The 27,429-nt window shown below is 37.3% G+C and overlaps 1 protein-coding gene across 11 annotated transcripts in view; it reads left to right on the top strand.

Moving 5' to 3' along the window:
- Positions 1-26,627, top strand: part of USP6NL (USP6 N-terminal like) — a 118,863-nt gene extending 92,236 nt beyond the window's left edge. For all 11 annotated transcript variants that reach the window (XM_040547112.1, XM_040547071.1, XM_040547103.1 and 8 more), the window contains 8 exons: positions 1,367-1,476; positions 4,155-4,203; positions 6,040-6,160; positions 9,308-9,402; positions 10,503-10,568; positions 10,661-10,760; positions 12,920-13,072; positions 23,004-26,627. In XM_040547112.1, coding sequence (XP_040403046.1) covers positions 1,367-1,476; positions 4,155-4,203; positions 6,040-6,160; positions 9,308-9,402; positions 10,503-10,568; positions 10,661-10,760; positions 12,920-13,072; positions 23,004-24,445 — 2,136 coding nt within the window. In that variant the 3' untranslated portion in view covers positions 24,446-26,627. The remainder of the gene's footprint in view (positions 1-1,366; positions 1,477-4,154; positions 4,204-6,039; positions 6,161-9,307; positions 9,403-10,502; positions 10,569-10,660; positions 10,761-12,919; positions 13,073-23,003) is intronic.
- Positions 26,628-27,429: the final 802 nt, after the last annotated feature.

The raw sequence follows: 27,429 nt of genomic DNA, 5'->3' as shown, positions 1-27,429 counted from the left end.
CTGTTATATTTTGTTTAACTTCATAAGCAAGACTAGAGGCAAAAAGGGATAAAAGGGATAAAATGGAGTTCACGCTGAGTAATGTTGTTGTGGGAAAGAATAGCGAATATAACTAGAAGCATTTAAAAATATGTTAATTCATCTTCAGAGGTTATTAATGCCATTTAGTGCTAAGTGCAAAACAAAAATGTCTTTGTAGACTTTCTTCCATCATTATCCTAGCTTGTTTATTTGTGATAAGCTCATTTGACTGCTGTCTGTTTTTCCCATTTCCTTAAGTGGTATTAACACTCCTCGTTACAGTTCTCACATACAAATTTCACACCTTAAAGTTAGAAGGAAGATGCATGCTTTTGCAGTAGGTCAGACAGCTTTTTACAGTTCTCACTGCAGGGTAGTTACCAATTCTTAATCTTTTGCCCTTTCTGTTTCTCAAACTCTGGGTGCCCACACTAGAGCCTCCCATCATAGCAAGGACTCAGGGTGCTTCTTTTCCTGCAATTCCAACAAATCGTAGGCTCTGGGTTTTTATACCATCTTAAAACTGTAAATTTTCTCTTCTCTACTTCTTTTCTGTCTGGGGGACAAATCATTCTGGATGTTAGTGCTTTAAATTATACTGAAAGGTGCATGAAATTGAGACTGTGATTTGTGTTATGTTGGTTAATGGCTGCTACCAATTGATTCCTTGATTTACAGGTAATTCCTCGTTTGCCTAAAGCTGCTGATTGTATCCAACAGACTGAATGGCTGTTATTGTTGTATGCTTGTCCCTTTATTTTTCTTATTTTTGTCTTTAAATTTCATTTGTTTTCTTGCAACTAGAAGCTGTGGAGTTCTGCCTTATGAATGATAATCCATGATATTCTGTAAAAATACCTTTTCTGACATAATGTTTTGAACGTACCATGTTGAATCGAGTTAGAAATGTCTCACAAACTTGACTTTTGGGTACAGAAGTAAGAATGAATGAATGTAAAAGAAAATTGTCATAGGTGTAAAAAAGGATAAGATGACAGTCCAACCTGTGCAGGCTTCCTGAAGTATTCAGTTACAAAACTGGATTTAATTGAAAAACATTAAAGCAAGGGCTGAAGTAGAGCTGTTCTACCACTAAGTTAGAACATAAGGACAGAGGGAATGACTAGAGAAGTGTTTTACTTCTATGCTGTGTGAACGTGATAGACTACAGAATTCATATATGTGTATGCTTGTTTTCGATATTGTTGTCTTCAGAGTTGCCATTCTATATTAAACATTTTAAATCATGAGATGACAAATATTTCAGTAAAGCTGTACGGTCAGGTAGGTTTCTGCTATTATAAAGCTTGCAATTTTAATCTTCTGTTCTGTACCGTTTTCCTAGGAATTGAAGTGTCAAGCACGAGGGTCTTCACCAGACATTAGGCAAATTGATCTTGATGTAAATCGAACATACAGGGATCATATCATGTTTCGAGACAGATATGGTGTTAAGTAAGTAAATTAAATGTTTTGTTTTGTCTTACAGTTGGTTTCTGATCTGCCTCAAACCTCTTTGATCTGTCCGAGAATGTTGAATGTAAGCTCCAAACTTTCAAAGCAGAGTTGTCTGTGCAATGATGTAACTAATCACCATTATTACTGCAAAACCAGATGGTCACTTCCAGCCAACCAGTGTTTCGGTATTATGAAATAGTCGGTATTATTCCAAAGAAAGCCATTTCTAAACTGGTTGTTACATATTAAAAGAAAAACAAAACAAAAAACTGTCAGAAAGCATGGAAATACCAATCTAATAAATTCAGATTTATTACACAATCAATTTTATTAAACTGTGTATTTCAAAAACAAAATAACTTTTTACATCTGATATCTTTTCTCAGAGTCCTTATCCTTCCTTTGTATTTTATATTCCTTCTCTCCCACTTTCTAACTCAGAACCAAATAGAGCAATATTTTAGATGTGAGCATTTAATTATTTACAAATGTAAGCCTTAATGCTTTTGAATGTCTTCAAAATGTTGTTATTCCTACTGTCATTGGATGAGGAATATTATGCAGCTGTCATCACTAAAAATGCTTAATAGTGAAATAAGTAGCAATACAAACATCAGCATTGTTGCTAGCTTGCCACATCAGCACCCTGCTGAGATGAAGAGGGTATTTCTTTCCCTTCTGCGACTGTGTTAGTTCACTTTAATCTCTTTTTCTTTCCAAGGCACATTCTACAGTAGTCTGCTATTTTCAGAAAAGCAATACTCAAAGAGTTATGGGCTTTAATGTGATAATAAAAGAAACATTTTCTTATATTATTCTTCCAGGTATTTTGCAGACAAATTCTAAGCAAGCATGGGAAATTTCTGCGATGGCTGCAGCACAGGATGGAGTACAAAGCAGAAATTCCCAAGCTGAGAGCACTGTTCTGTGCAGACCCTGTAGTTTTGATATGTTTCTGCAGAGCTATCTATACTTGAGCTGACATGCCTTGCCTCTCAGTAGTACCGACACGATGACAAGCAAAAATGGCTGTCTTGCTTCTGGGCCTCAGTTAGTTTTTATGGACACATTTTAAGTTTAAGCAGAAGCTCACTACCCCATCAGTTTGGGGTTAACAGAGGCAGAGCCAGCTCCAGTTCCTATGGCTGTGTTGTAAGCGTGTCCTCAGAGTCCACAGAAAAGCCTTTGGCTGCATGAGGCAATTTCACACTTGGAATAGATCTTGGAATTACTGTACATGTATTATGCATTTCTAGTGATGGCGATGAAAATTCAGAAGTCTTGCTATATAGCAATGAAATAAAGTCTCCCAGGCAAATCAATAGCTCGTCTGACTTCTCAGTAGACTGTACATTTTGAAGGGTCATTCTTTTGCTGGTCTTTAGGGGTATCATCTAGTGTAAATATTTCTGAAATTGCCATTATTTTATGTATCTTACTGTGAATGAGATTGTGCTCTTATATTTGATTTCACACGGTCCAAATTCCCTTAACTGATGACAGAAGATTTGTGTACTGTTTGGGACCTAACTATTAATTTTCATTTTATCCTTGTAAAATAATTCTCAGGTTTAATATCTAGGACTTTAGGTTATACTTTCCTTTGGTTACTGAAAACTGGGTAAGCTCCAGTTTTTGCAAGAGGGTGAACAAAAATGCCTTAATCTAGATATTTTGGTAAAATTCTTCAAGTGTGCATCCTCCTTCCCAATGGAAAATACTCAGCTTTTTGCCTAAGCTTTTCTTTTACAACCAGCTAGCTTCTGTTTCTAGGCACTTGATCAGTGACAGGCAGAGGGAATTTCGCTGGGCACAGAAGACAGCGTGCAAAACTCAGCAGTTAAATTTTATCAGTTGTAGTTGAAAGTAGGCATTCCCGTTTCCAAGTTCCCTTCAGAACAAATCACAGAAAGTAGGTGTGAATTTAAAAAAGGGAGAAAAAAAAGAATTCTTCACCATTACTCTGATGTCTCAATTTGAGACAGGTGCAGTTCATATATTTTGTCCTACTACTATAACAATTTAGTACAAGATGACTTCATCTGTTTATACAGAAAGCAAGAGACCTATACAAAGCTGTTTACATACTTCAAAGTTAGAATTACAGAGATCAGTATGCTCTGGAGGACTGAGCCATAGGATGGAGAGTCAGAGTAGGAATTGTTTTTCTTCAGTTTGACAGAAAGCAGTCACAAAAGCAGCTTTTAATTTGGGTGCCAAGATTAAGACACCTTTGTGCCTGCTTTGTGCATTTCAATTGTTGTACATAACTGTTTGCAATCAGTAACAGCTGTTAGCGTTCTGCAAACAGAAATCAGCTGTGGGGTGTTTAAAGTTTGTCATTGAGGATAAATCCATTTGAAAGGAATCCCATCTTATGTTTCACTTTTCCCTATTTGTAAAAATAATGGTCCGATGCCATTGTCTCCTCCAAGTATTGTAGGTATATTTTTGAAATCTTTCAATGTGCAAAAATCAGGAAAGTGCCAAATATAATGTTTGGTTTACCATCAGAAGCACACAGCACTTTAAAGTTGGTTTTTGTCCTGCTCTTTAGTGCTAGATGAGTTAAATTGGAGAAACGGGTTTCCAAAACATAGTTCACTGATTTTATGTGTTTCTGTTTTTACAAAAACCAATATTATTGCATTTTCCTTTTCTACTTATTTCTCCAGGCAACAATCTTTATTCCACGTTTTAGCTGCGTATTCCATATATAATACGGTAAGTTGTGTACTTTCACACTTGGTTTCTCTGAACATGCTGTAAGATAATTTGCAATTCTGTATCCTCTTTCTCCCTCAAAAAAAAACAACATTTCAGAGACCTTTGGAAGTACAGAAAAATACGTGATTTGTCTGTTGACATGTTTTGAGCTACTGAAGTTAAAATGAAACAAAACATCTTGATTATGAGTATCTTACTGGGCAGACTGAACAGTGCACACACTTTGACTGCAATTAAGTATTGTGTCTAATAAGAAAAATGAATTTGTGCTGGGGTTTTATACTACTGATATTTTCCCCCATTGTATTATATGCCTCCAATTAAGATCGTGAATAATGGGAGGGAAACACACTGCAGAAAGGTTGGTGTAAGCAGGCATAGTTCATAGCCTGGAGGGTTCTAACAAATGGAAAATTTAAAGGTTGCATCTTCTTTACTTAAGCCCTCTTTTAGGTATGCTCCAATGCATGTGTCAAAGTACATTCTGGTACTAAATTTGGTCTTGGCTGTAATCCTGAATGAGGATTACTTGAAGTGGAGTTTATAGACTATATCGTAAGGGTTAGAAACTTACGTGTTTTGTAATGTCTTTTGGCTGCATGCTAAAAAGAGAAGAAAGAGAAATGCAATCATGTCCACATTTAACCTTGTTTTATGCACTACTTCCTGCCTTCACTGTGCCCATTTTGATCATTTTTGTACATCTTTCATTTTACATCCATCACCAACGCTCTACAATTCAACGTGAAAATACATAAACTTAAGAGGAAGGAAGTGAAGTTAAGCACTAATTAAATACCACTTAATTTCATTTTTCAAAGTTCTAGGAAATGTGGCTTTTCTTTCTTGTTTGTTTGTTTCCTCACAGTTCCTCAGCCCATAAATGAATTTCCATTGCTAGAATTTGTTGTCTTTCACTTACTGAGTCACCTTAAGCTTTTCATTGCAAGTGTCAAACACTGAGAAATAAAACTCTGGAAGGAGGAACTTCCTTTATATATCTTTGGTGGAACATTGGATTAATATCTTCAAATTGCATGAAAAATATTGCTTAAAATCAACTGTTACAATATAGGTGATGGGAATAGTGCAGTGAGTTTTTAATTTGCTTTTATGTTGCATTTTTTTAATGTATCACAGTTCTTATGCTTTGGTTTATCTCTAGAGCAAAGTTCTTTTTAAGAAGATTTAAATTTGAAAACCCTTATTCAACTATTAATTCATTCTTCTTACAAGTATTTTATCAGTGGGGCTACCTGAGCAGTGGGGTGATAGTGACAATTGGTTCCTGCCATAAAAGTCAAAATTAATAGCAGAAGGGATGCTCAAATTTATCTTTGGAACAAGATTTCTTTTTCTTCACATTTAATAGCATGTTGCTGCTATGCTTGAGCAGGTTTATAGTTATAGGTCACCCCTGAAAACTCCTGTGTTATCAAATGGTGCCTGGACTGTAAACAAACCAAAACAACTTCCTCTGTTCCAGAGGCGAATTGCAACTAAATGGAAACTACATCCGTTCTGAGAATAAGGTGATCTAATTACTTGAAATTGTTAATATTAAAGCTGATTCTGTGCATCAGTAAAGAGTCCTAATGACCAATCCAAACTTAGAATTTACTTTTCAGATTGATGGTTGTATGTCATCCCTTCTATCTATCAATATTTTAAATATTTAAAAGTTAAATGTTTGTGTTGGCACCATGATTAGAGAATGTATACCATCAGGGCAGGCAGTTTCTTTGCTACCCTAGCTGAAGGAAAACTTAACAGCTCATAGGTGGGGGGCTTTTGCTTTCAGGATTTTAATATTTCTCATTTTCTAATTTTCAGGAAGTTGGATACTGTCAGGGAATGAGCCAGATCACAGCTTTACTCCTTATGTACATGAATGAAGAAGATGCCTTCTGGGCCTTGGTGAAACTGCTCTCGGGTCCGAAGCACGCTATGCATGGTACGGAGTGTCACATCACTTAGTATATATTAGGTTTCAACCAACCCTATTTAAATTGTAAATTATTTGAAAATGGAACTATGCTGTCCTATGTATATGTTCAAAACAAGACATAACTGGAGCTTCATCCTGGGGTGCCACTGGATGTTACAGAAGCTCACTCATACTTTTAAGTAATTGCTTTTGTATGGGGTATCTTTCAAATAGTTCTTGATGAAAATCAGATGTTGCCTTTCTTAATCTCTTAAGGAAATGTAGCTAGTTGAAAACTGGTTACGTAAATGTCTGTGTAGCAAAGTAATACTAGCCGAAACCCAATGCAGAATGTGTTAAATAGCATTGTGGCTATGCTATCACTTGGCATGACAGGAATCTGTAGATTAATATATATATATAAATAAACACTATCATAGAATCATAGAATGGCTCGGATTGGAAGGGACCTTAAAGATCACCTGGTTCCACCCCCCCCTGCCCTAGGCAGGGATGCCACCCACTAGATCAGTTTGGCCAAGGCCCCATCCAACCTGGCCTTGAACACCTCCAGGGATGGGGCAGCCACAGCTTCTCTGGGCAACCTGTGCCAGTGCCTCACCACCCTTACAGTGAAGAATTTCTTCCTAATGTCTAATGTAAATCTATCCTCTTTTAGTTTAAGACCACCAGTGAAGACCAAGGCCAAGTAGTTTTTAAGTACCTCAGCCTTCTCCACGTCTGTTGTTACCAGTTCTCCATCTTCATCTGTCAGAGGCACCACCCTAGCCTTTCTTTTGCAGCCAGTGTACCTGTAGAACCCCGTCTTGTTATTTTTTGCATCCCTCGCCAAGTTTAGTTCTGTCAGTGCGTTGGCTTTCCTGATCCCATCCCTGCACATCCAGACAGCGTTTCTGTACTCTTCTCAGGGCACCCCGCCCTGTTTCCACCGTCTGTGCATTTCCTCATTTTGCCTCAGTTTGACCAGCAGGTCCTTGTTCAGCCATGCCAGTTTCCTACCTTCCTTGTTTAATTTATTACATATGGAAATAGAGAGCTCTTGTGCTCCAAGGAAAATATCCTTAAAGAGTTGCCGGCTCTGATCAGATCCTCAGCCCCTAAGGACCGTGTCCCATGGGATCTCATCCACTAATTCTTTGAACAGCTGGAAGTTCACTTTTCTAAAATTCAGGGTATGACTTTGCTCTTAGCCAGGCCCATATCCCTCGAGATCACAAACTCAACCAGGGCGTGAGCACTGCAATTTAGGCTTCCTCCAGTCTTAACCTCTTTAATGAGCTCTTCTGCACTGGTCAGCACCAGGTCCAGTAACACCTCTCCTCTGGTTGGTTTGTCTAATACCTGGATGAGGAATTTGTCCTCAGTGCACTCCAGGAGTCACCTGGATTGCTTACTGTCTGCCATGTGGCTTTCGCTGCAAACATCTGGATGGTTGAAATCCCCCAGGAGTATGAGAGCCTGTGAGCGCGATGCTTCCTGGAGTTGGAGCAAGAAGGCCTCATCCACAGGCTCCCCTTGATCAGGCAGCCTGTAATAGACCCCAACCACAAGATGTCCTTTGGTCCTCCTTCATTTTTACCAACAGGCTCTCGTCCCGCTCTTAGCTGTTTCTCAGAGGGAACTCTTCACAATCTATCCATTTCTTTACAAAGGGGACGATGCCCCCACCCTTCCTTTCCTGCCTGTCTCTCCTGCGAAGCTTGCAGCCCTCCACTGCAATGTTCCAGCGGTGTGATTCATCCCACCACGGTGCCGTGGTAGCAATTAGATCATAGTTTTCTAATTGCACCGTGGCTTCCAACTCCTCCTGCTTGTTTCCTGCTGTGAGCATTAATCTCGAGTTTCTTGGTTTTCTCTTTGCCTCCCACAGCATTTCCTGCTCTCACTGTCTTGTTACTTTTGCGTTATTGGTTGTTCTCTCTTTCCACGTGAAATTTAGTATGCCCTGTGCATATTGCCTGCCCAAAGGGACAGAACAACTCTAGGAATTCCAGCATCTGTCATTAATGACACAGGGATTCAGAAAGCTGTATCTCTTGGGAGCTTGAAAAAAAAAAGAATATCTAGAATTCGGGATTTTTAACGTTCCCAGCAGGTTCTGGTTCCTTTTCCCTGCTTAAGACTTTCGCATGCCATCCTATTTTGTTCAGAGTTCCTGGCGTCCAGCACTGTCTTCCATATGGGAATTTAACTTGTGTTTAGTATGGCCTTATTGTCTCCGGGCACTTTCAAGAAGTCTTTAATAAACTGTTGAACCTACAGTACTCTGTCAAGCTTTCTGCTTCCAAGGTGTTTGAAAATAGGTTTATTAGTGGTTTTTTTTCCTTTTCTAAGTTCTTTTTGGAGGGAAGCTTACTTGTTTTTATGCTGCTGGTGTTTGATCATTTCTGTTTTTCTGATTTGAACGTTAACTTCAACTTTTCAAAAGATTTTCTTTGAATGGTCTTTTATCCTGCGGTGTAGCTGTGTTTTACATTTCTCAAGTTTTCTGAGTAGTATTATGATTTTGATCTGAGCCTTTCTCTTACCTTTTATGAAAACAAGTTGAAGAGGATCTTAGTGCTTTACTTTTCTAGTATATTATCCATAAAACTACTCAAGATTTTATATATGCCCTTAGTTTCATTTGTGTTAGCAAGCTGTCCTTACTTTATGCTGTAAATTCATGATATTTGCCTTGATAGGATACCCCTTGTCTGTCTTTATGACCTTTTCTTCTGTGCAGGCATTTCTAGTAGCTGCCTATATTCTTTGCTTTTCTATCATTAATTTGCAGGGCATATTCCTGATTTCTGTCTTTGTGCTTTTAGAAGTTTTAGGGTTTCCTGTTTTCTTAAAAAATAATTATAATTTTGGTTTCTGCAAATCCACATGAAGTAGACAAGTGTAGGATTGAAGCAAACTGAAATCATCTACCATTATTAATCTAATAATAGTGACTAAGCAAAGGTGTTGATGTTTCACTGTAGTCACTTAGGCAGGAGTATGTGTGTATCCATACATGGACATAATAATATTGCTATGAATATCTGTTCAGATCCAGTGGTCTATAGAAGAGTAATGTTCTCAGAGCTCTGAATGTCTTTTTTTGTCTTATATTGCTGTCATTTTTATAGTACATAAACCTGTTACATGCTCAAATTCTTCTTTTAGGTTTTTTTATTCCTGGTTTTCCAAAACTGTTGAGGTTTCAAGAACATCATGACAAAATACTGAAAAAATTTTTGTCCAAACTTAAGCAGCATTTGGTACGTACTTATAGCACAATAAATGGAATACTATTTTACAGCTTGCTACCTTATTTTTAATCTCCGTTTAAAAAGTTCTTATAAGAGGAGTTGATGGTCCTTTTAAAATTTGGGCATAGTAGTATTTTCTCAAAGGTAAATGTTGCACAGCATCTCTTCTAGTGCTCTTATAGAAGAAATAACACTTTATTTTTTATTAATTTTGGCTGTATTTATTCTAAACAAAGAATAACGGCCATATTTTATTTTTCTAGTGGGAAGAAAATGCTCCTATTAGTCATAAAGAATTTTCTTTTACAGTCTCGTTAGGTCTGCAAGAATCCTTCTCCATATCTTAAACAGTAGTGTAAGAGCTGCTCAGCCGCAGCAACATCTTCAAAGAGATCACTTTGAAGAGAGCTGTTTACAAACATTGCCTTCCCAGGACTATATTATTTTCTGGTTTGATATTTTTATCTCCCTAAGGAAAAAAAAAAACACCAAAAATTTGAGAGCAATCTAGCACCTTGGCAATGATGAATAGCATCTAATGTGTGCCTCATGCCTTGTAAACTAGAATTTAATGTCTTTTTTAACAACATGCTGTAAGACTAGCTCATGACATGCAATTAGGCAGATCTGGTTAAAAAAAAAATATGTTAAGAGGTCAAGCCAAAATTAGTCATAGAAGACAATCTTGTATTTTTTTTAAAAGCAAAAATCCTTTAGCAAATCCTTGCAAAAATTTTAAAACAATAACAAGAAAGAGCAGTTCTGTAACTGACTTGGCTCTGAAATGAAAGTTGTAATTTTAATTTTTAAAGCACATGATGATGATTCTTGTCAAGAAATGCTGTAGTACTCTGATCTTTGAGGTTTTCGTATTTCAGAAACACAATATATAGCAGTCCCAAGATTGGTTGATAATGTAATGTGAATGCTGAAAGGCCTGTATACTAACTGAAAATGCAAAATAATTTGATGTGATTGAGGTGATATAGATTATGGCTGGCATAGTATCCAGTTTTGTATATTGCTTATATATCCCTTATTACTGCATTTAATAATACAGGAGAACTTTTGTTTGTGAATATTTTTAAAACTTTTGTGTTTTTTTACAGGACTCCCAGGAGATGTCCACAAGCTTTTACACAACAAAATGGTTTTTCCAATGTTTCCTTGATCGTGTGAGTATACTTTCCATTTTCTACAACTTCTATTTCTAATTCTGGGTTGGCACAGACTGTTTTCACACTGTTGCTTGATTCTTTCGTTGCAGACTCCCTTTACATTAAGCCTCAGGTTATGGGATATCTACATACTTGAAGGAGAGCGGGTTCTCACCGCTATGTCGTACACAATTATGAAGCTACACAGAAGTAAGAAATCTCTCAGATATTTGAATGCTAAACATACATTCATCTGGTTTCGTTCTTATTTTGTGTAGCCTTTGTGTTAAAATCTTAGTTTCCTGTTTGCTTTATGTTATTTATTACAAGTGTCTTTCTCTCCTCATGAACAAAAAGAGCAAAATCTTTCCTTTATTAATGTGTGTGATTGCCAATGAAAAATTGTATCATCTTGGCAGTGGGCTCCTAGATGGTGTTACAGTTGCCTAAAAATCGTAATTATGTTAAATGATTAGACAAGTACCGTTGCATATAGGACTTAAAAAACTTACATATTTTTCTGTATTTGTATTTGAATGCAAGTAACTCAGAAATAAAATATCTATACAGAAAGAAAGTTAATTAAGCATCAACATAGGTTGAGCTGTGGTGCTGATTAAAAAATGGGGAAAAAAATCTAGTTCCATGGCTTAGAAATGGCTTGCTAGCCACTACAGGATTTCATTTAATAAAATAGTGCTAAAAGAATCCAGAAAAGGTGATGTCTTGTGCCCCTAAATACCTGAAACTATCAGCAAACAATTCAGCAATGAAGAATCGTCAGTGTATATCTCATTTTTATACTGTTGTTTGTCCAAGAATGTCATTAAAATTCAGCTTTTCTGTAGTTTAGATGGCCTTTTCTTCCATCTCTTGACTACAGGGAAAATAAGATAGGACTTTTGAACAGAATTGTCCAAAGTATTTAAGCCTGCATGGTTTCCCACAGTGGTTTAGCACATTAAGCTCCAATTTTGAAGATCCGTGTTACCTTCTAAATATTCTTGGGCATTTCTCAGGATGATGCCTTGTAGCTCAAGTTTGACACCATATTCCTGTGGGACTTTGGCTTTTTTATTTTACAGAGAGTCATGTAAATTCAGAGGTTAACATGGAGCTCTTTGCAGAATTGGAGTTTTGTTTGCTAGTTTATCCTCCTTAAACCGTAGTAATGCTGGATCATTGTCTCGCTGCAGCGTGTTCATTAGGTTGTTCATAAACAGCTTTGAAAAATGTTATATTTCTTAATTGTACTTAGAACAGCTAAACATTTAGAGGCAAATTGTTAGGCTTAGCATTTTGATTTATTGTCTTTATTTGCAAATAGACATCTGCTTGACTTTTTTTTTTGCATTCGCTATTCTTCTTATGGGACGACCTGAGGAAAACTTCTGAGTGGAGGTTTGCTTTCTTAGCAAGTACGTAGCAACTTCCTCCATGATCAAAACACCAAGAATTATTTTATGGCAACAGAGAAGAGATGAGAGGACTGGCAGAGAAGTTGACAGAAGAAGGATTCTGATTTATTTTCCGGTCTTTACTTTTATTGTTATCTGCCATTAAAAACATTGAATGTATAGCTGTGCAATCCAAGTTCCATTGTGTAATACGTGTCAAGAGAATTTTTCTTACAAAAGCATTTTTGATGGTTTGTGTATAGAAGTTGAGTATTCTGGAACTTTTGATGGCATATGTAGACTTAAAGTAACAGTATGGGTATGGGGTTACAGCCTTGCAAGCAAAATACGTTTGCATGGGAAACATGGCCTTACAGCTATGTAAAAAGGGGGAAAAAATCTGATAACTGTAAAATGACTTTCAAAATATAACCTGAATTAATCAAAGCAGCAAAAAATGCCTGAAGCATTGGTACTAAAGTGTGAACTGCCACAATCATTTCATTCGAAGTTTAATTCAGTTGTGAATCAGAATACCTTAAATGTCAATTCTTAAACTGTTTTACTGCTTTCAAAGCTTTTAAACAGAGAGATGATGTATATTGTAAAGGTCTATGCCAGTGTTGTGTAAGTCGGTGATGCGGGCTGAAAAATAAAGACCTGAAACTATTGGATATAACATAAGGGGATGAAGGCAGGTGACTTGCAGTTAGTTGTGTGAAGATGCCCCTTTTTGGGAAACATTGTTCCTAGTAGAGAATGATAAGTAGAAATCACTTACATAAAGTTGCAAGTGAATTTCTGATGCATTCTATAGATTTTTTAATGTAGAATTCTATTTCCTGCTTAACTAATAAGCCTTTTTCATTCTACTTTGACAACAAGAACATCTGATATTGTAGGTACATTTCTGAAGTTTAATGTTCATAATCACAAGATATTTTTATTCATAATACTACTTTCTTCTTGTAGAGCATCTGATGAAATTACAAATGGAAGAGCTTGTAGAATTTCTGCAGGAGACTCTAGCTAAGGATTTCTTCTATGAAGATGACTTTGTAATAGAGCAGCTCCAAAATTCTATATCAGAATTGAAACGAGCGAAGCTGGATTTACCAGTAGCTGGTAAGATACTTGTACACATACAGTTTTAGATACTGGGAGCTTTTCACACAGTGCCCTTTTTTAAAATGTTAAATCATGCTGTTAAAGACTATGGAAATGGTGGTCTCTTCATCACTGCATAGTTATTTCTTCCAAAATATTTTACCGTTTAAAATCAACACTCTTCATTTTATGAGTTTGCTTTTTTTGCTAATGGCAAAGCACTTTAAAACACACCAGGTTCTGATAATTTTATTAATTTGGTTTTATAAAATGGAAATATCCGTAAGATAGAAGATTAAATATCAGGGTTTCCAACTGTTTGAAGCAACACTGTTGTCTGAGAATACAAATTGTTTTGTAGCTTGAATAGTAGCTATGGAACAAATGTCAGGCCAAATAGTTTCTTCTATTGGTCCAATCCATTTTTTTAAAATTTCTTTGCAGGTGATAAACCCTCTTGCTGTTTAACTGAATTATTTTCTTCATTTCTTCTCAGCCTTTGTGTTCATGCATTTCAGTTGCAGAGCAGAGACTTGTTTCTCAGGACACTACATAAGAAGTGACTATAGGGTCTCTTCTTCCTGTTCAGAGATTCTTTTCTATTACTGCCCTGACAATATTTAAATTAAATTTTCTTGTGATTATTCTTAGTTCTTTTTTTATCCTTGCTAATTTGTAAAATAGTATGTGAGAAAGAAACATGCCTTAAAATTTTAAAAAATATGGCAAAAACAGCCTTAACGTAACTTTATTGAGTTGTTATGGTTAGCTTACAGAAGTTCAGAAATGTCAGAATAAAGGTTGCCTATGTAGCCTTGTTGTGATAATGTAATCTTGAAGCTCTTCTGTTACATAACTTCATTTTTCTCTTCCTGTAGACCTTATTTATTGTGTGCAGTATTGGGCTGTTTCAGGGCTCCTCATCACAAATAGGTACCTGTTCTAGTTCTTCAGCAGATCTGTCTCTCAGGCATGCAGTCAGACACTTTGTGTGTCTGTTTCCCATCATCTTGGCTTCTTGTCCCAGTTTCTCTTGTTCCCGTTGTCATGATTTCCCTCATTCTGACATTTCTCCCAGCACACTTTATCCCACCCACCATAGGTCTAAGTCTTGTTCTCACTTATCTCATCTGCTCAGTTTTCTTGTTCCTTCTAATCCACACGCTCCATATTCAGTTAGTCGGCAGCTCTTCTCCGTGTTACTGCTTGTGCTGCTTCTTCCCCTTTCGTATCACAGCCTTCCCATCCTGCTTTCTCTGCATCCTTTTTCCCCAAGCTAGGTTGCAGCATTTTCTTATTCTTCAGAGCAAGTCGCTCTTTCAGTGCCACTCTTCAGTTGTCTGCTTTGTCGGACATCTGGTCTCAGATAGTGCTTGATCACGGTGACTGGATGTGGGTAAATATGTTAATGGACAACTTTGTCTTTTAGCATCAATTCCTCTCCATCATGCTAGAAGAAGATAGGATCATCAGAGTGCTCTGTTACATTTTAAATACTGCATTATCCGTGATTGTGTGTGAAGATTTTTTGCCCTCTTTCAGAAACTCAATGTACTTGTAGTTGGGTAGGTTTTTCATGGATGTGGTAAAGCAAATTTTACCAGTGAGGAGTTTATTTTCCTCTTGAAAAGTGGAAAAAGTGTGGTACTGGAAGAATTATGAAAGATTTTGTTGTTTGCTATGTGTGAATGAATTAATGCTTTTTTATTTCTTTTTCCACCCTGGAAAATCACATACATTCAACTCGTGTTGAGAGTTTCTGTGGAAAATACAGAATTTACTGTAAATTTTCTTGAAAGAAAAAAATGAAGGCAGTTCCAAACTGACTCATGTCTTAAGGCTTTTCTTGTGAGAGAATGCAAAAAGCCTTCAAGTGAAATTTTGTTTGAGAGTATTCCTGGATCTTGAAACAATTAAAGGAAGCTGTACCTGACATTAAGAGCCACAAAGTGGTTATCTTGCAATGCAGTAACAGAAAGTGTGAGACACGGAGTTGTCTTGTGGAAACAAAAAGCAGAATTTAGTGAATGCATCTTCTTGACATGGAGTGCAAGTTATGTGGTTTCATATTTTGTATGTCTAAGAGTGACTCTTGATGTGACTAGCTGGCAAGACAGTAATTGTTTTAATCCGTATCAGTTCTTTCTTTTAGAAAGCTAAAGCAATGTCAGTGTCAAAACATGCCTTCTTTTCCAACATGAGTGAGGAAGGTTGAGTATTAAAATAAAAATAAGAAAAACAAAGCCAAAGAAAAGCATATTTTGGTGCTGGATGAGGAAGTGAGGCTTTTTCTTTTTCATTTCAAAGTAGCCTGGGAAAGCCTCTCTGTGTGGTATATTTTTGCCAGGGGTAAGTGGGAACATTACTTAACCTTTCACAAAATAAATATGAAATGCCTTTATCCTAATCCTTGGAAATCTAGCTGATTTGTCTGCTGTTATCTGTAGGTGAGTGAGGCTGTCTCATTTGTTCTTCATATGAGTTTTACAAGCCTTTGATTTTTTTTTTTACTGTTCATTTTGGTTTTACTAATCACTGTCTTCAGGCAGTAATATTTTTCTGCAGGTTCTCAGCATTCTCTAGACATTCAGCTTCAGCTTTGCTTATGTGTACGTCTGATTACTCTCTCTTCTACCTTGAGTGTCTTTACTATTTTTCTTTTAGTTTCACATAAAACTTATGAAACCATTATACATCATGAAGTAATACACACAAAAAAATCAAACTGTTCATTTATGTATCCCCTGTAGCTTGAGAAATAATGTTTATTTTAGTTTTCTCAGCTGAAATCAGAACACTACTTCCTATCTTGTACTTTTTTGCACTGAGCAATAATTACACCTTTAATAATTAAGAACTAAAGTGAAAATTAATGTTAGAAAAAAATATCTTCATCTTACAGTTGCATTAGTATCAGTCATCCAGGAATAGCAGTGAGCTAATTGAGCTCTGTGGAATTTTCCATCTGGCATCCTTTGTTAGGCTGTATAGATTTTCCTGCCCTAGTAGGGTAAACTGTGGTAGGATATTAAGAGGTAATAATTTTTGTTACTTTAAAGTGGAAGTCTGCTTATGTCTAACGTAGCTTTCTCTGGCTTGCTTCTTCCATGGAGGGAAAGGACTTTGTTCAACACTTTCTCACTGATAAAGCCAATAAAATGCTCAGCCAGAACATTTGATGTTCCAGGGGCACAGCTGAATTGATGATGCTAATTTTGGATGTCAGCTAAATGGCTTTGCCAGTACTAGGAGTATTTTGCATAAACCAGACCACAGATTTTTCTGCCTTTCTGTAGTAATTTCTAGTTTCGGTGCTGTCCAGAATAGAATAGCCTGTACCGAGCGACTGCAACCTTCAGAGGATGGCTCATAACTTAAATGCTGTTCTCAAAACCCAAGGTAGGCATCCATGTTTCAGTGACTATATGGAAACCGCAGAGTGTATGGATAAACGTGCTGCTTGTTGTCGAGTCCTCAGAGAGCCAAGAAGTGACAGCTATACAGTAGAAACGGTCCTGTAAGGTACTTCTCCTCTGACATATCCTCAAGCAGATTTAGTAGAAAAAACAAATAAATTTTCTAGGTTGACTGGAACATTATGAATGGTGGCACCACATCAGGCTCTTGAGCAGCACAGTCATTTAAACCTGTATGACTCGTGTTTACATCTTCTCAGGTAGCCAGATCTGACCTAGAGTGGCCAATCTCTTCCTTAATTCCTTAATTCAAGGACAGTGAAAAGAATTTCATTGGTAGATGCCATTGTTTCTCTCTTTTCTTTTTTTTTTGTTGGTTCAGATACTTTCCTTGTCCAAGTTCTTGAAATGCCTGCCCACGTTTTCATTTAAGATGTCCTGAAGGACAGAGAGATCCTGGGATTTTTATTTTTTATTTTTTAACTGAAAGTTTAATAGACCTTACAGCAATGGAGAAGGCCTTAACATTGAGGTGCAAGACCTGATTTAAATAAATATTGCCAAATTTCAAATCTGCCATTGTCCTTTTGATCTTCTGAACTATCTTAGTGCATGGTAACACCTCCTTTAAGCTCTGACTCAGTTCTTCTAGTTCTCCCAGTCTTTCCTGTATTTAGGGACAACTAGCAACATTTGAATCTTTTGTTTGTCATAATTTTTTAAATGTATACCTGCTATTTTTCTTTAGAGGTATATTTTAGTAAATTTTTATGAATGTCTTTTATTCAAATTTTATCTATTTTAAATACTAATAGATACTCAAATAATGTCTGAGTTCTGCTCTTAATACATCTTTTGTTGGCCAGAATAATGCAAATATAAGTCAGCTTGACTTTGTTTCTGACGGTGTATCTCTTTTGGTTGTGTTTTGTTTCAGAGGAACTTTGGATTTTTCACTTGTACTTGAAGAATACACAAGTAGCTATTTCATACCATGTGCTTTGTATTTTAATCAACTAATTTTTCTGCCTTGTTTCTTGTGTGTTATGACTTTTACAAGATTATGAAGGAAATTGGCATATGAAATTATACTAATATATATTATTTTCAGGAGTTTTAGACATTGGCTTTGCATCATTTCAAAATCTTTACTGTTTAAAACCTGCATGCTTTTGTTGAATAAGATCCAGATAGTTACCTTGATTATTTTTCATAGTCCTAGCTTGAACTGAATTTTCAAGAAAGTTTATTTTCTGGAAGAAATGTGGAATTAGGGATATGAAATGAAGTGGTTAATTTTATATATATATATTTTTTTTACAAAGACCACTTAGAGACTTATAGCGAGGTACCTGTAGCTTCAGACCAATGACCAAGTTTGTTGTATTTTTTATTGTTTCACTAAATGCAGATGTTTATAAAGTAAGGTTTTGTTATAGTCAGTATTACAAAAGTAACACAGCAGCAGAAAGACAAGGAGTGTATTTTGTTCTACCATCATCAAGTTGTCAAGCAAGGCTTCATTTCAGTATCTCCTCCCTGGCGTATAAAGGAGGAGGAAGAGAGAGTGACTTTCAGGCAGCAGCTTGAGCTTCTAGTGCAGGCACTTAAATTTTTTTAAAATTCTCTTGGACTTGTAAACGGAACAAGTAAGATGGGAAGTCACGGATGGAAAATAAACACAAAATATCAAGATGTCATTTTAAGAGTTGTTTTTATGACCATTACCATCCTTGAAAACTGTGTTAGAACAGTCAGAGTGCATGTATTCTGGTCCTGAAATTAAGGACTAGACTGTTATTCACCAGAGAGAGCACTTAAAGCACTTTACTCCAATTATATGTCTGCTCTTCAATGCATGAGGCTGTTAGTGCCTCCTGGAGCAATTATCTGTAAAAGTCTTGTAGTTGAGATCGACTTCCACTGGGTGGTGACCAAGACTTGCTAGAGCAGGAGTAAGTGAGTAGGCTAAAACTTTCCTTAATATCACTTGATTTTTTTATCTTTTGGTCAACAGTCAGATCTGCTGATATTTGCTTTGCTCCTTGTCATGCCAGGTAATATGTTTATCAGCAGAAAACGAGCACCTAATTGTTCTTTTTTTCATTTAAATTCTCTCACTCTTCTTCCATTTCTCTCCTTTCTCCCCCATTTTTACCCTATTTTCTTTGTTGTTTCCTTATTTTATACAATATTGCATCCAATCAACTAAACCGCTACCTTTCTTTTAAAAGAAAAACATAAAATCCTGTAGTGCCAGTTCTGTATATTCTAACATAAGCTATTACATATGTCCTTTGGGAAAGCCTGTAACCCAGCTCTGTCTAGGAAGCTGTTTTGTTGAAGGAAGATGGGGAGAGAAAATGCAGTTGGGCATTTTCTGATTGCCCAGTTAGCTTCGGAAGACAAAGGCACATTCGACGATTGTTGAGGTTGCTGCCAAAAAAATCACAAGCTGAACTGAACATCTTTGTCTTAAATCCTAGTTGGAAGTGCTTTTAAACCTTGTGTGTAAACATCGTAGATCGTGCAGATTACTTGTCCCAGAAATACTTTCCTCCCTTCTTATTTCTTCAGACAGGAAGGTATGCCCAGAAAGTGAAGTAGCTCAGACTTAGGGCCAACAGCACGAACAGGTTCAATTCAATGTCCTTGAAAACATACAAATAAAATTTCTGCATGCTCAGATCTGAGAAATTCGACCAATGAGTTGAGCTGATGTAGTAAAGATGATGGCTAAGAGCTGCATGAGAGGCTTTAGGCAGAGCTGGAGTGGAAAATGGGTAGATAAAAGATACGCAGCTTGTCAGAAGAATCAGTGCTTTTGCATGCTTCTCTGGCAAGCTATTTATGTACCTCTTACTAGTAGAGATGTTTGTTGTGATTTAGTTTCTTCTGTTTGCTTTTGAATTGTGGTTTCTTTTCCTTTGCTTCTTGCTTTTATTCCTTTTTTCTTTCTTTCTTGCCAGCATGCAACATCATGGTTTTCTTCATATTCTCGCTAATAGCGGGCTGCTTGAAGCATTCACAGGCATAGTCTGCATGCTATTTTGTGCACTTGAGAAGCGTCCCCTTGTATTAACGTGCATGCTGATGGATTTTTGTTATTCTCTACCTCTTTAGTTTTGTGGACTTCTTTGAACTTTAGGAGTTTTCATTTGTTTTTAAAGAATAAAGTACTTTGATAGCTCCACAGGAAGTGACAGCTCTGTGTATGTGTCTGTGTATGTATTTGTATATTGAAATTGGAATTAAATACATTTTTTTTGCAGTTTAAAACAAATTGGTTTTCCTCTAGGAGGTGACCAGTTTGGGGGGATGTCTTTGTGCTCAGCACTGTGGATCCTTGTTACAACTCCTTTCCTCCCAATGTTTGTTATGGCAGGAGGTGATGAGAGATGAGTTTTTTGGAACAGAACTTAGGTGTGTGCTTTGTAGCTTTGATTAATAAATGAATATCTCTAGCAATGTGGCATTTCCTAAAGTTTGATGCAAATGTGGTTGATTAAGCAAGCTGTATCAGTTGTTTCAGACCAAGGTCAAGTTAAAACAAATTCAGTGGAAGCCTTGTGGCTAAGATTTAGAGACGTATTTCTTCTTTTCCTCACTGACCCTCCTTCCACACATACACATTGTTCCATATTTTTGCTTTCTGTGAAAGCACTAAGCACCAATATTACCAGCCTGTAAAAAGCTAGAGGCCTGGTATGATGCTGTTAGAATGCAAAGGTTTGCTTCCACATGAACTATGGTTGGCTTGGAGCTCTCTGCTTATTGCTCAGTACATGAATTAATTCCAAGTTGGAACAGTTTCACAGCAGGCATGGCAAGACTTCTCTGATACTCATTTTACACCTGTAATTCATGTTATAGCAATACATCGTCTAAATAGCATGGACCACATGAGTTGTAGTGTTCTTTTACCCTCAAATGTGAAGGAAAGATGACAGACAGCAATCTTCAAAGCAGCCTAGATAGAATTCAATAAGAATGTCTGTACTGTTCTCACTTGGGTTTTATTAGAGCTTAAGGGTAATTAAGAAACCTCAAGTGTGTGAAATTAAAGAAACAAAAAAACTCCAACAAACCCCACCTTTATTGTACGACCAAGTATATTTCAAAGGATCTCATATTGCTCTGTGTGCATTTCGTAAAGAGTTAAGGCTGGAGGAAAGGAAATCCATTCATGGGTTTAACGTCTTTATAACAAAGAAGGAAACATCGAGGTACTAGAGGAACTGGTCTTGTCTTCATTTTTTTTTCCCATATAGCTTGAATACTTGTATTACAAGCATGGAATTAAAATATTTTTTTTTCTAAAACATTTATGACACACAAGAACAGAAATTAAATGATTTACAGATGTTGAGGAGACATTTTCTTAAAGCATCCCATAACTACCATGATAACCTGGAGGTTATACGTGATTCATGATTAGCAGCATATAAAAGCTATATTCTGTTTAATTCAGATGATAAATATTTGGTATTTACTTTGAGTATTGTTTTTTAATTCAGACTTCTTGCTATTTTAACATTAAGGATTAGTAAGTTTGAAAGCACTGTAACATATAGTTTCAGTATTGGCAGTATTTGTTAGGGATAAAATTCACATTTATATAAAAAACAAGTCTACAAATCCATGCTCCAGATTTTAGCCTGGTCTGTGAATCATGGGGCCCCACCGAGACTGAGAACAAACCACGATGCTTTTAATTCCAAGACCCACCCGTTGGTGCCTGATGCTAAGGCCCTACCCCACCACATAACCTGCTGCACTGTCTTGCGTATCTTCTTCATCACTGAGTAGAGAATGCCGCGTGTACAATCCTGTAGGATGGTTTAACTTGTGGAAGCACACACTTGGGGGCAGGTAGTTGGGAATGGGACTTAGCATGAGTAACTTAGTTTGCCAAGGCATAGTAAGGTGGACAATGAGTACTTTCAGTGTAAGAAGGTTTAAATATCTAAATAATTGTATGATCATAACTGATGACTAGGGGAAAATGAGTGGAAGGTCTTTTCTACAGAGAACTTGAGTAGGTTGGATTTATTATATATGTAAACTGAGGTTTCTGAAGTTGTTCATTTCTAAAGGAAGGGGTACATTTCCATATGACCTCTGGCCTCATGTGAAGACTGAATATCAAGAAAAGGGTAGTTTAATTGTTTGGCAAAACCAGGCTGTGTATGTGTTTTTTTAAAGTACTTTTTATTTAGTTATCTTGTCATGACACACAGCACTGTTGTATTTCTCTCTGCTGTCTTCTTGCTATGTCCTAGCTGGCACAAACTGTAAGTTTTCATTTAGTTTATATAGCAACTGATCCGTGATGGTAGTTTGTTACACTGTTGTAATAAATAACACTGACCTTGGCTGCTGGCTTTCCTCTGTGTACCTCTAGCCTGAACCAGTCATCAAAGATTGAACTCGTACTATTGACTGTAAAAATGAACATGGCTTTCTTCTCATTGCAGCACTTGCACCAGGGATAGAGACGTTTATATGTATTCACCATGGGAGCCCACATAGATACTTACAGGGAATTTTAATTACAAGAAGATGGTGGTAAAAGACTTTGGCTAAGAACATGAAGGATGTAGAGTGCTAAGGAGAGACTGGTGTGGAAAATATGATATAAATTTTTCTGTAAATAAAATCCAGCAATGAAACACTTCTTTATACTTTCTGTAGTGGCACCGTGGGCTATTCTCAATCTCCATTTAATTGATGTTTACCACTGGCTGTTGTGATGTGTTGAACTCAAAATGGGAGAACTTGCCAGTTGTATCCTAGTTCTGTAACTTGAACGCTCATTTGAAATCATGATATAGACAATTTTAGTATTAACTACTTAAGTTGTTCTATAGCTGATAGAAAGCTGAACTGAAAAAAATATGATTCTGTGTAGAGTCTTCTTGTTACGGTGTCACTTTCTAATACAGAGAATGACATCCCCTAAACAGGGGCTGAGGAAGAACAAGGACATGACTGCAGATGTTAATGGGAAACAGCACTCAAAAAAGAAGTGAGAGAAAGTTCAGAGATGTCTGCTAGACACGTTGTACATGTGAGGGCAGAGTAGATAGCATAGCTTGCCAGAGGTGAACAGTAAAAGATGACTGAATGGAAGATGGTGGATTGGAAGAGGGATATCAGAAAGGATCTTTAAAGTGGAGAAAGTAGTTTATTTAATGTGATGAGGACAGTGCAAGGAGGGATACGTACAGAGTAGGTAAGGTAGCCAAAATATCATCTAGGAAAATGATTATTTTTTTCTCTTCATCAGCAATGTCAACGAGGAAAAGCTTGGCAAGATCGTATCGGCTGTAGAAAGGAAGACTAGAGTAACTGGTTGAGATGAGAGCCTAAACAAATTCTTTGTTAATGTACAGAAAAACCTTTGAGGTCTTTGACATGGTTATCCAGAGAGAGGCTTGGATAATTGAGTTAGTTATTTTTGCTTGCATGACCAACAGATCAAAGACGACATCTATACATACGTGAATTTGTTATTGCTGTTGTTTCTTTAGGTAAAGAAGATGAATTTCCAAAGAAGCCATTGGGGCAAATTCCATCAGGACCTCAGCCTGCTATGCCTAATTCCACTCCAATGCTTAATGGACAGAACAGCACTGGTACACAAACAACGAGAAGGACAGAGAGGAGACCATCCTCTGGAGAAGAACTGGAAAATTCACCAAATAACCGAAAAAGAATTAATTCACTGGAGAAACAACCTTCCTTAAAACAGCAGAAGTCTCGACCGATAGACACACAGAGTATACAGTCTAAAACTGAGGTAGATGCTAGAAGAAAGCCTCAACCCATGGGGCAAGACAACTCAAGGCAATATGATAATGCAGCTGCTAACCAAAATTCTAATGCTATTTCAAATACAAGAAGGGAATTTGTACCTAAGTGGAATAAACCATCCGATATCAAAATAATTGAAAAGACCATGAAACTTACTGCAGAAGTGAAAGGAAGGCCAATAAATCATTCAGTTTCAGGCTCACCACCAGGTTCTGCAGAAACACAGCCTTTGAATGTAAAGCAAAAGATGAGGGTTTTGGATGCTGATGAAGGTAAGCGTGGGTCTAATGCATCACAGTACGACAATGTTCCGGAAGCTGATATTGAGAATGAGAATATTGTTGAAGAGATGCTTGAGAGAGCTCATCCACAGAGTCCAAGGCATGTAGCATATTCGAATAGTCCAAGAAAACAAGCTGATAAAATACCTGCTCCATTAAAAATATCCAACAATTACACCTTCACTTCCCAACCCAGATCTCCAAAATACTCCTTGCCATCTGATGGACCACCTCATGGACTGAATGTAAAACAGCCACTGCCATCTTATAACAATCCACCTACTTATCATGGAAATTCTCCAAAGCATGTTTCCAGTATAGGCAATACAAGTTCCATACCTCTGCACTACCACGGGAATCGAACCAGCCCTTCTGGTAGACCATATGGTTCTTTTATTTCAGCAGATTACTCTCCAGATAAATTACAAGTGAACTCTTATCCTGCCAATCGCCAAAATCCTCTCTCCCCAGCCCCTGCTCGGATAGAAGTAGCCCCTGTCGATGCCTATACCAGCAACCTGAGGTCCCCCCCAGGTGTCAAATTCATAATCCCTCCTGTGGACTATTTGCCAGAAGATAGGAAGTGGCCAGATGCTGCGTATATTTATAGACAAGAACCATACAGGCAGCCCTGGAGCCAAGACATTAACACGGGTCACTTGGATAACTTCCAGAAATACCAGCATTTTCAGGCAACACCTTTTCAAGACCACGGTCTTCCCGCTGTTTCTGTGGATGGTCCAATAAGATACAGGACTTCACCAAACTTTGAAGAGCATGGTTCACCACAATACCAATATTCAGGTCCATCAGCTCAAGCCCAACACTACCGAAATCGAAATGATGGATTGTCTATGCATGAGTCTGTGCTTCTCTGAGAATCTGTCTGTACTTACTAAAGTGGCAAGAACCAAACTCAGTTATGCATTACTGTGTTAGCAGTAGTCCACCTCATTTCCTCTATGAAATGTGGACAGTTCACATGACTCTGTCAAAAAGAACACTATTTCAAAGATGTTTCAGGCTTTCACTGAAGGCTAGTTGAGTTCTTAGACTTGCATCGAAGCTCGCGAAAGTGATCTGATGCACATAGTCGTAGCAATAGCAATAAGATCATATACACAGTATAGCTAATACTGTCATTTTCCCTCAAATTTAAATAACTCGTGTTATGATCTTTCTGCCTAAAACCTAACACATTTACAGGTTTTATTTTGACTGACATTGTTAATGCACTGTATAGATGTGTGGGTGCATGTGTGTGAGTGTGCACTTACATACACGAATGCATATGAAAAAGAGCTAAAGAGTTTAAATGTAAATGCATTTAACTTTGGGCAAAGCTTGTGAAGTACTTTTATTTCATATTAATTTTTCTTTATAATTTATTTGAGAAGCCATTCATTTTGAATGGGATTTTCTGTCATTGTTATACAGCTGCCTCAGTATCCCAGTATCTGTTCTGGGCAGGGGAGATACTTTGGGATTATTAATTTAAACTTATGTGAGAGTTAATTTCCTCTCCTTTGACTACTGTTTGTCATTTTCCTCAGCAGGAAGGAGCAGGCAGGCAAAAGCAGAAAGCCAAAAATGTCTTTATAATCTGGCTAAGAAATGGTGCTGAAAATTCAGGGCAGTCTCTAGTTTCTTAGGTGAATGAAAGCGGAGAGTTTTTACCTTTGCACCCAAACCTACCATCAGAATGTCTGAAATCTGCAAAATGCTGGGGCATGGTGAGAGCAAGGCCAGATCCAGAAATGGTGCTTCACCCTTCCCTTTTTTGCCACGCCGTGCTGTCAAGCTAAACAAATTGGTTGCAAGGCCAAATCTCACAGGTATCAGAACTACCATCTCCTTGATGCTTTTGAGAAGTACATGCAGGAGGCTGAGACTTGGTCGTGACTTGATATTCCCTGAGCCGTGCGCATATGCAGTGTCCCTTCTTTTAAGCTTTGTCATGTCAATTCCATTTTGGTTTTGCCCTATTTTTCCCCAAAGAGCCAGTAGGTCCGTGCCTGTGATAGGGCATGTGCTGCTGTGCTTTCAGGCTGCTGAGAGACTGTTGTTTGTTTTTTTTACACTAAAACCATCCTGACTGTTAATAGGAAGCTTAGACTCCTGGTAACGTATTTTTAATTAGCGTTTGCAGCCTTTTTTTTTACTTTGTTTTTGCTTTTCTTTTCGTTGACTGTGAACTGGGGGTGACAAAAACGCAGGTTGAAGTGGCACGCGGAGGATGCAGCCTTGTGAGCTGCCGGGGACCACGCAGGCAGTGCGGGATGCACTGACCTCTCCTTGAAACCAAGGGGACTGGAGGTGGGTAAGGATCTCGCCAGAAGAGGTCCTTGGAGTGCTTAACAGAGAGATTTTCTAATCCTTAAGTACCTAGCATCGGTAGCAACATCGGTTCTGGATGGATTCGAAGGTTGTCCTGTTCTCTTTTGTAAGATTTGTTAACTGAAAACATAGAAATGGATTTTATTTTATTTTCTTTTAAAGAATGAGCTTTAGTGCCTATTATTGCTGCAGGTTGGCTCTGTAAGTTTTAAGGTACAGAAGTAAAACAATTTTTATAAATGGAAGTAACATTTACTTAGTATATTTCAAAACTTTTTTTTTTGTGTGTGTATATGATGTGTCTGATGTAATTTTTAATGAACTGGGCAATTTTATATTTTAAGAGTCGCAAACTGCAGCGAAGTAACAGTAGCAAAGCACTACACTGAAACTCTAAAATTGTGAAGATAAATGAGACTTGGGCTTACCTTAGTTCTGATTGCTTACAGCAGCTTAGAAATGTATGTATATAATATCGTGGCTAAGTGTAATAATCGCAGTGTTTAACGATGGTTCTGTAATTCATAACAAGGCTGTACAATTCATTTGTGCAAGCAACACGAAGCTCTAAAATATGTATCAGCATTAGTAAATACTGTAGATTTTTATATATAAAAATATATACACGTTATTTTCTTATGTCATCTGCAACAGTTTTATAACTGTGTATCCTATTTTGATGTGACTGTATTTTTAACGTTAAAATAATAATAATTAAGCTTCTGTTGTTTTGTCTTTATTTTTTCGTTGTCTACTTAGCTCAAAACTGCACAAATGGTTGTTCATAATTGTGTCTATATATATCTGCATGTCCTATTTGATTTGTTTATATATGTTTATTTTGGGACTAAGCAATAGGGATACAATCTGTACAGTCCTTTGCATTATTACAGAAGTAACAAGATTATTGACTATAGTTGACCACACTGCTAAGCATGATCCTATCCTTTGTGAAAGCTAGGAGTATAAATTGTGATGATGATTTTCTGGTTTTATTCTAATAATCTCACCCAGTACCGATTCAAAAGAAGAGGATTGGTACTGTATAGTTCTTTAAAAAGAGCCTCGTGCCCCAAGTCTGTAGAGCAAAGCATGCTTCGGTTTTCATCGAACTGAACAAACCCAACTCAAGGCAGTGCCAGACTGAAATCTGCCCGTCATGCCTGTAAGAAGCACCCTCGCTGCGGGGTGCAGTGAGACACAGCCGTGCCAGTGTCTTGCTGAGGGAGGGAAGGGAGGAGGGAATCAACCCGGCATAATGGATTAGACACCCTCCAAAGAGCTCTTCTGTCACTGCTTGCTTTGATCTGAAAACAGTCAAGCAGGAAGCATCAACATAAAATACTTTTCTTTTTTTTTTTTCTTTTTTTTTTTTTCTCCAGGTTTCTTCATAATAATTTTATAGAATTTGCCTGCTTTGAGCTGTACAAATTGTAGATTTCTTGTGGAAGGTAGCCGTCATGGCTCTCCTTACAGTCAGTGAGACAGTTTCAGGGACAGTTTGTAGAGTGAGTTCTCTCCACTA

Source organism: Cygnus olor, chromosome 1 (genome assembly GCF_009769625.2).
Source record: "Cygnus olor isolate bCygOlo1 chromosome 1, bCygOlo1.pri.v2, whole genome shotgun sequence".
NCBI lineage: Eukaryota > Metazoa > Chordata > Aves > Anseriformes > Anatidae > Cygnus > Cygnus olor.
This window is presented reverse-complemented; position numbering and strand designations above follow the sequence as displayed.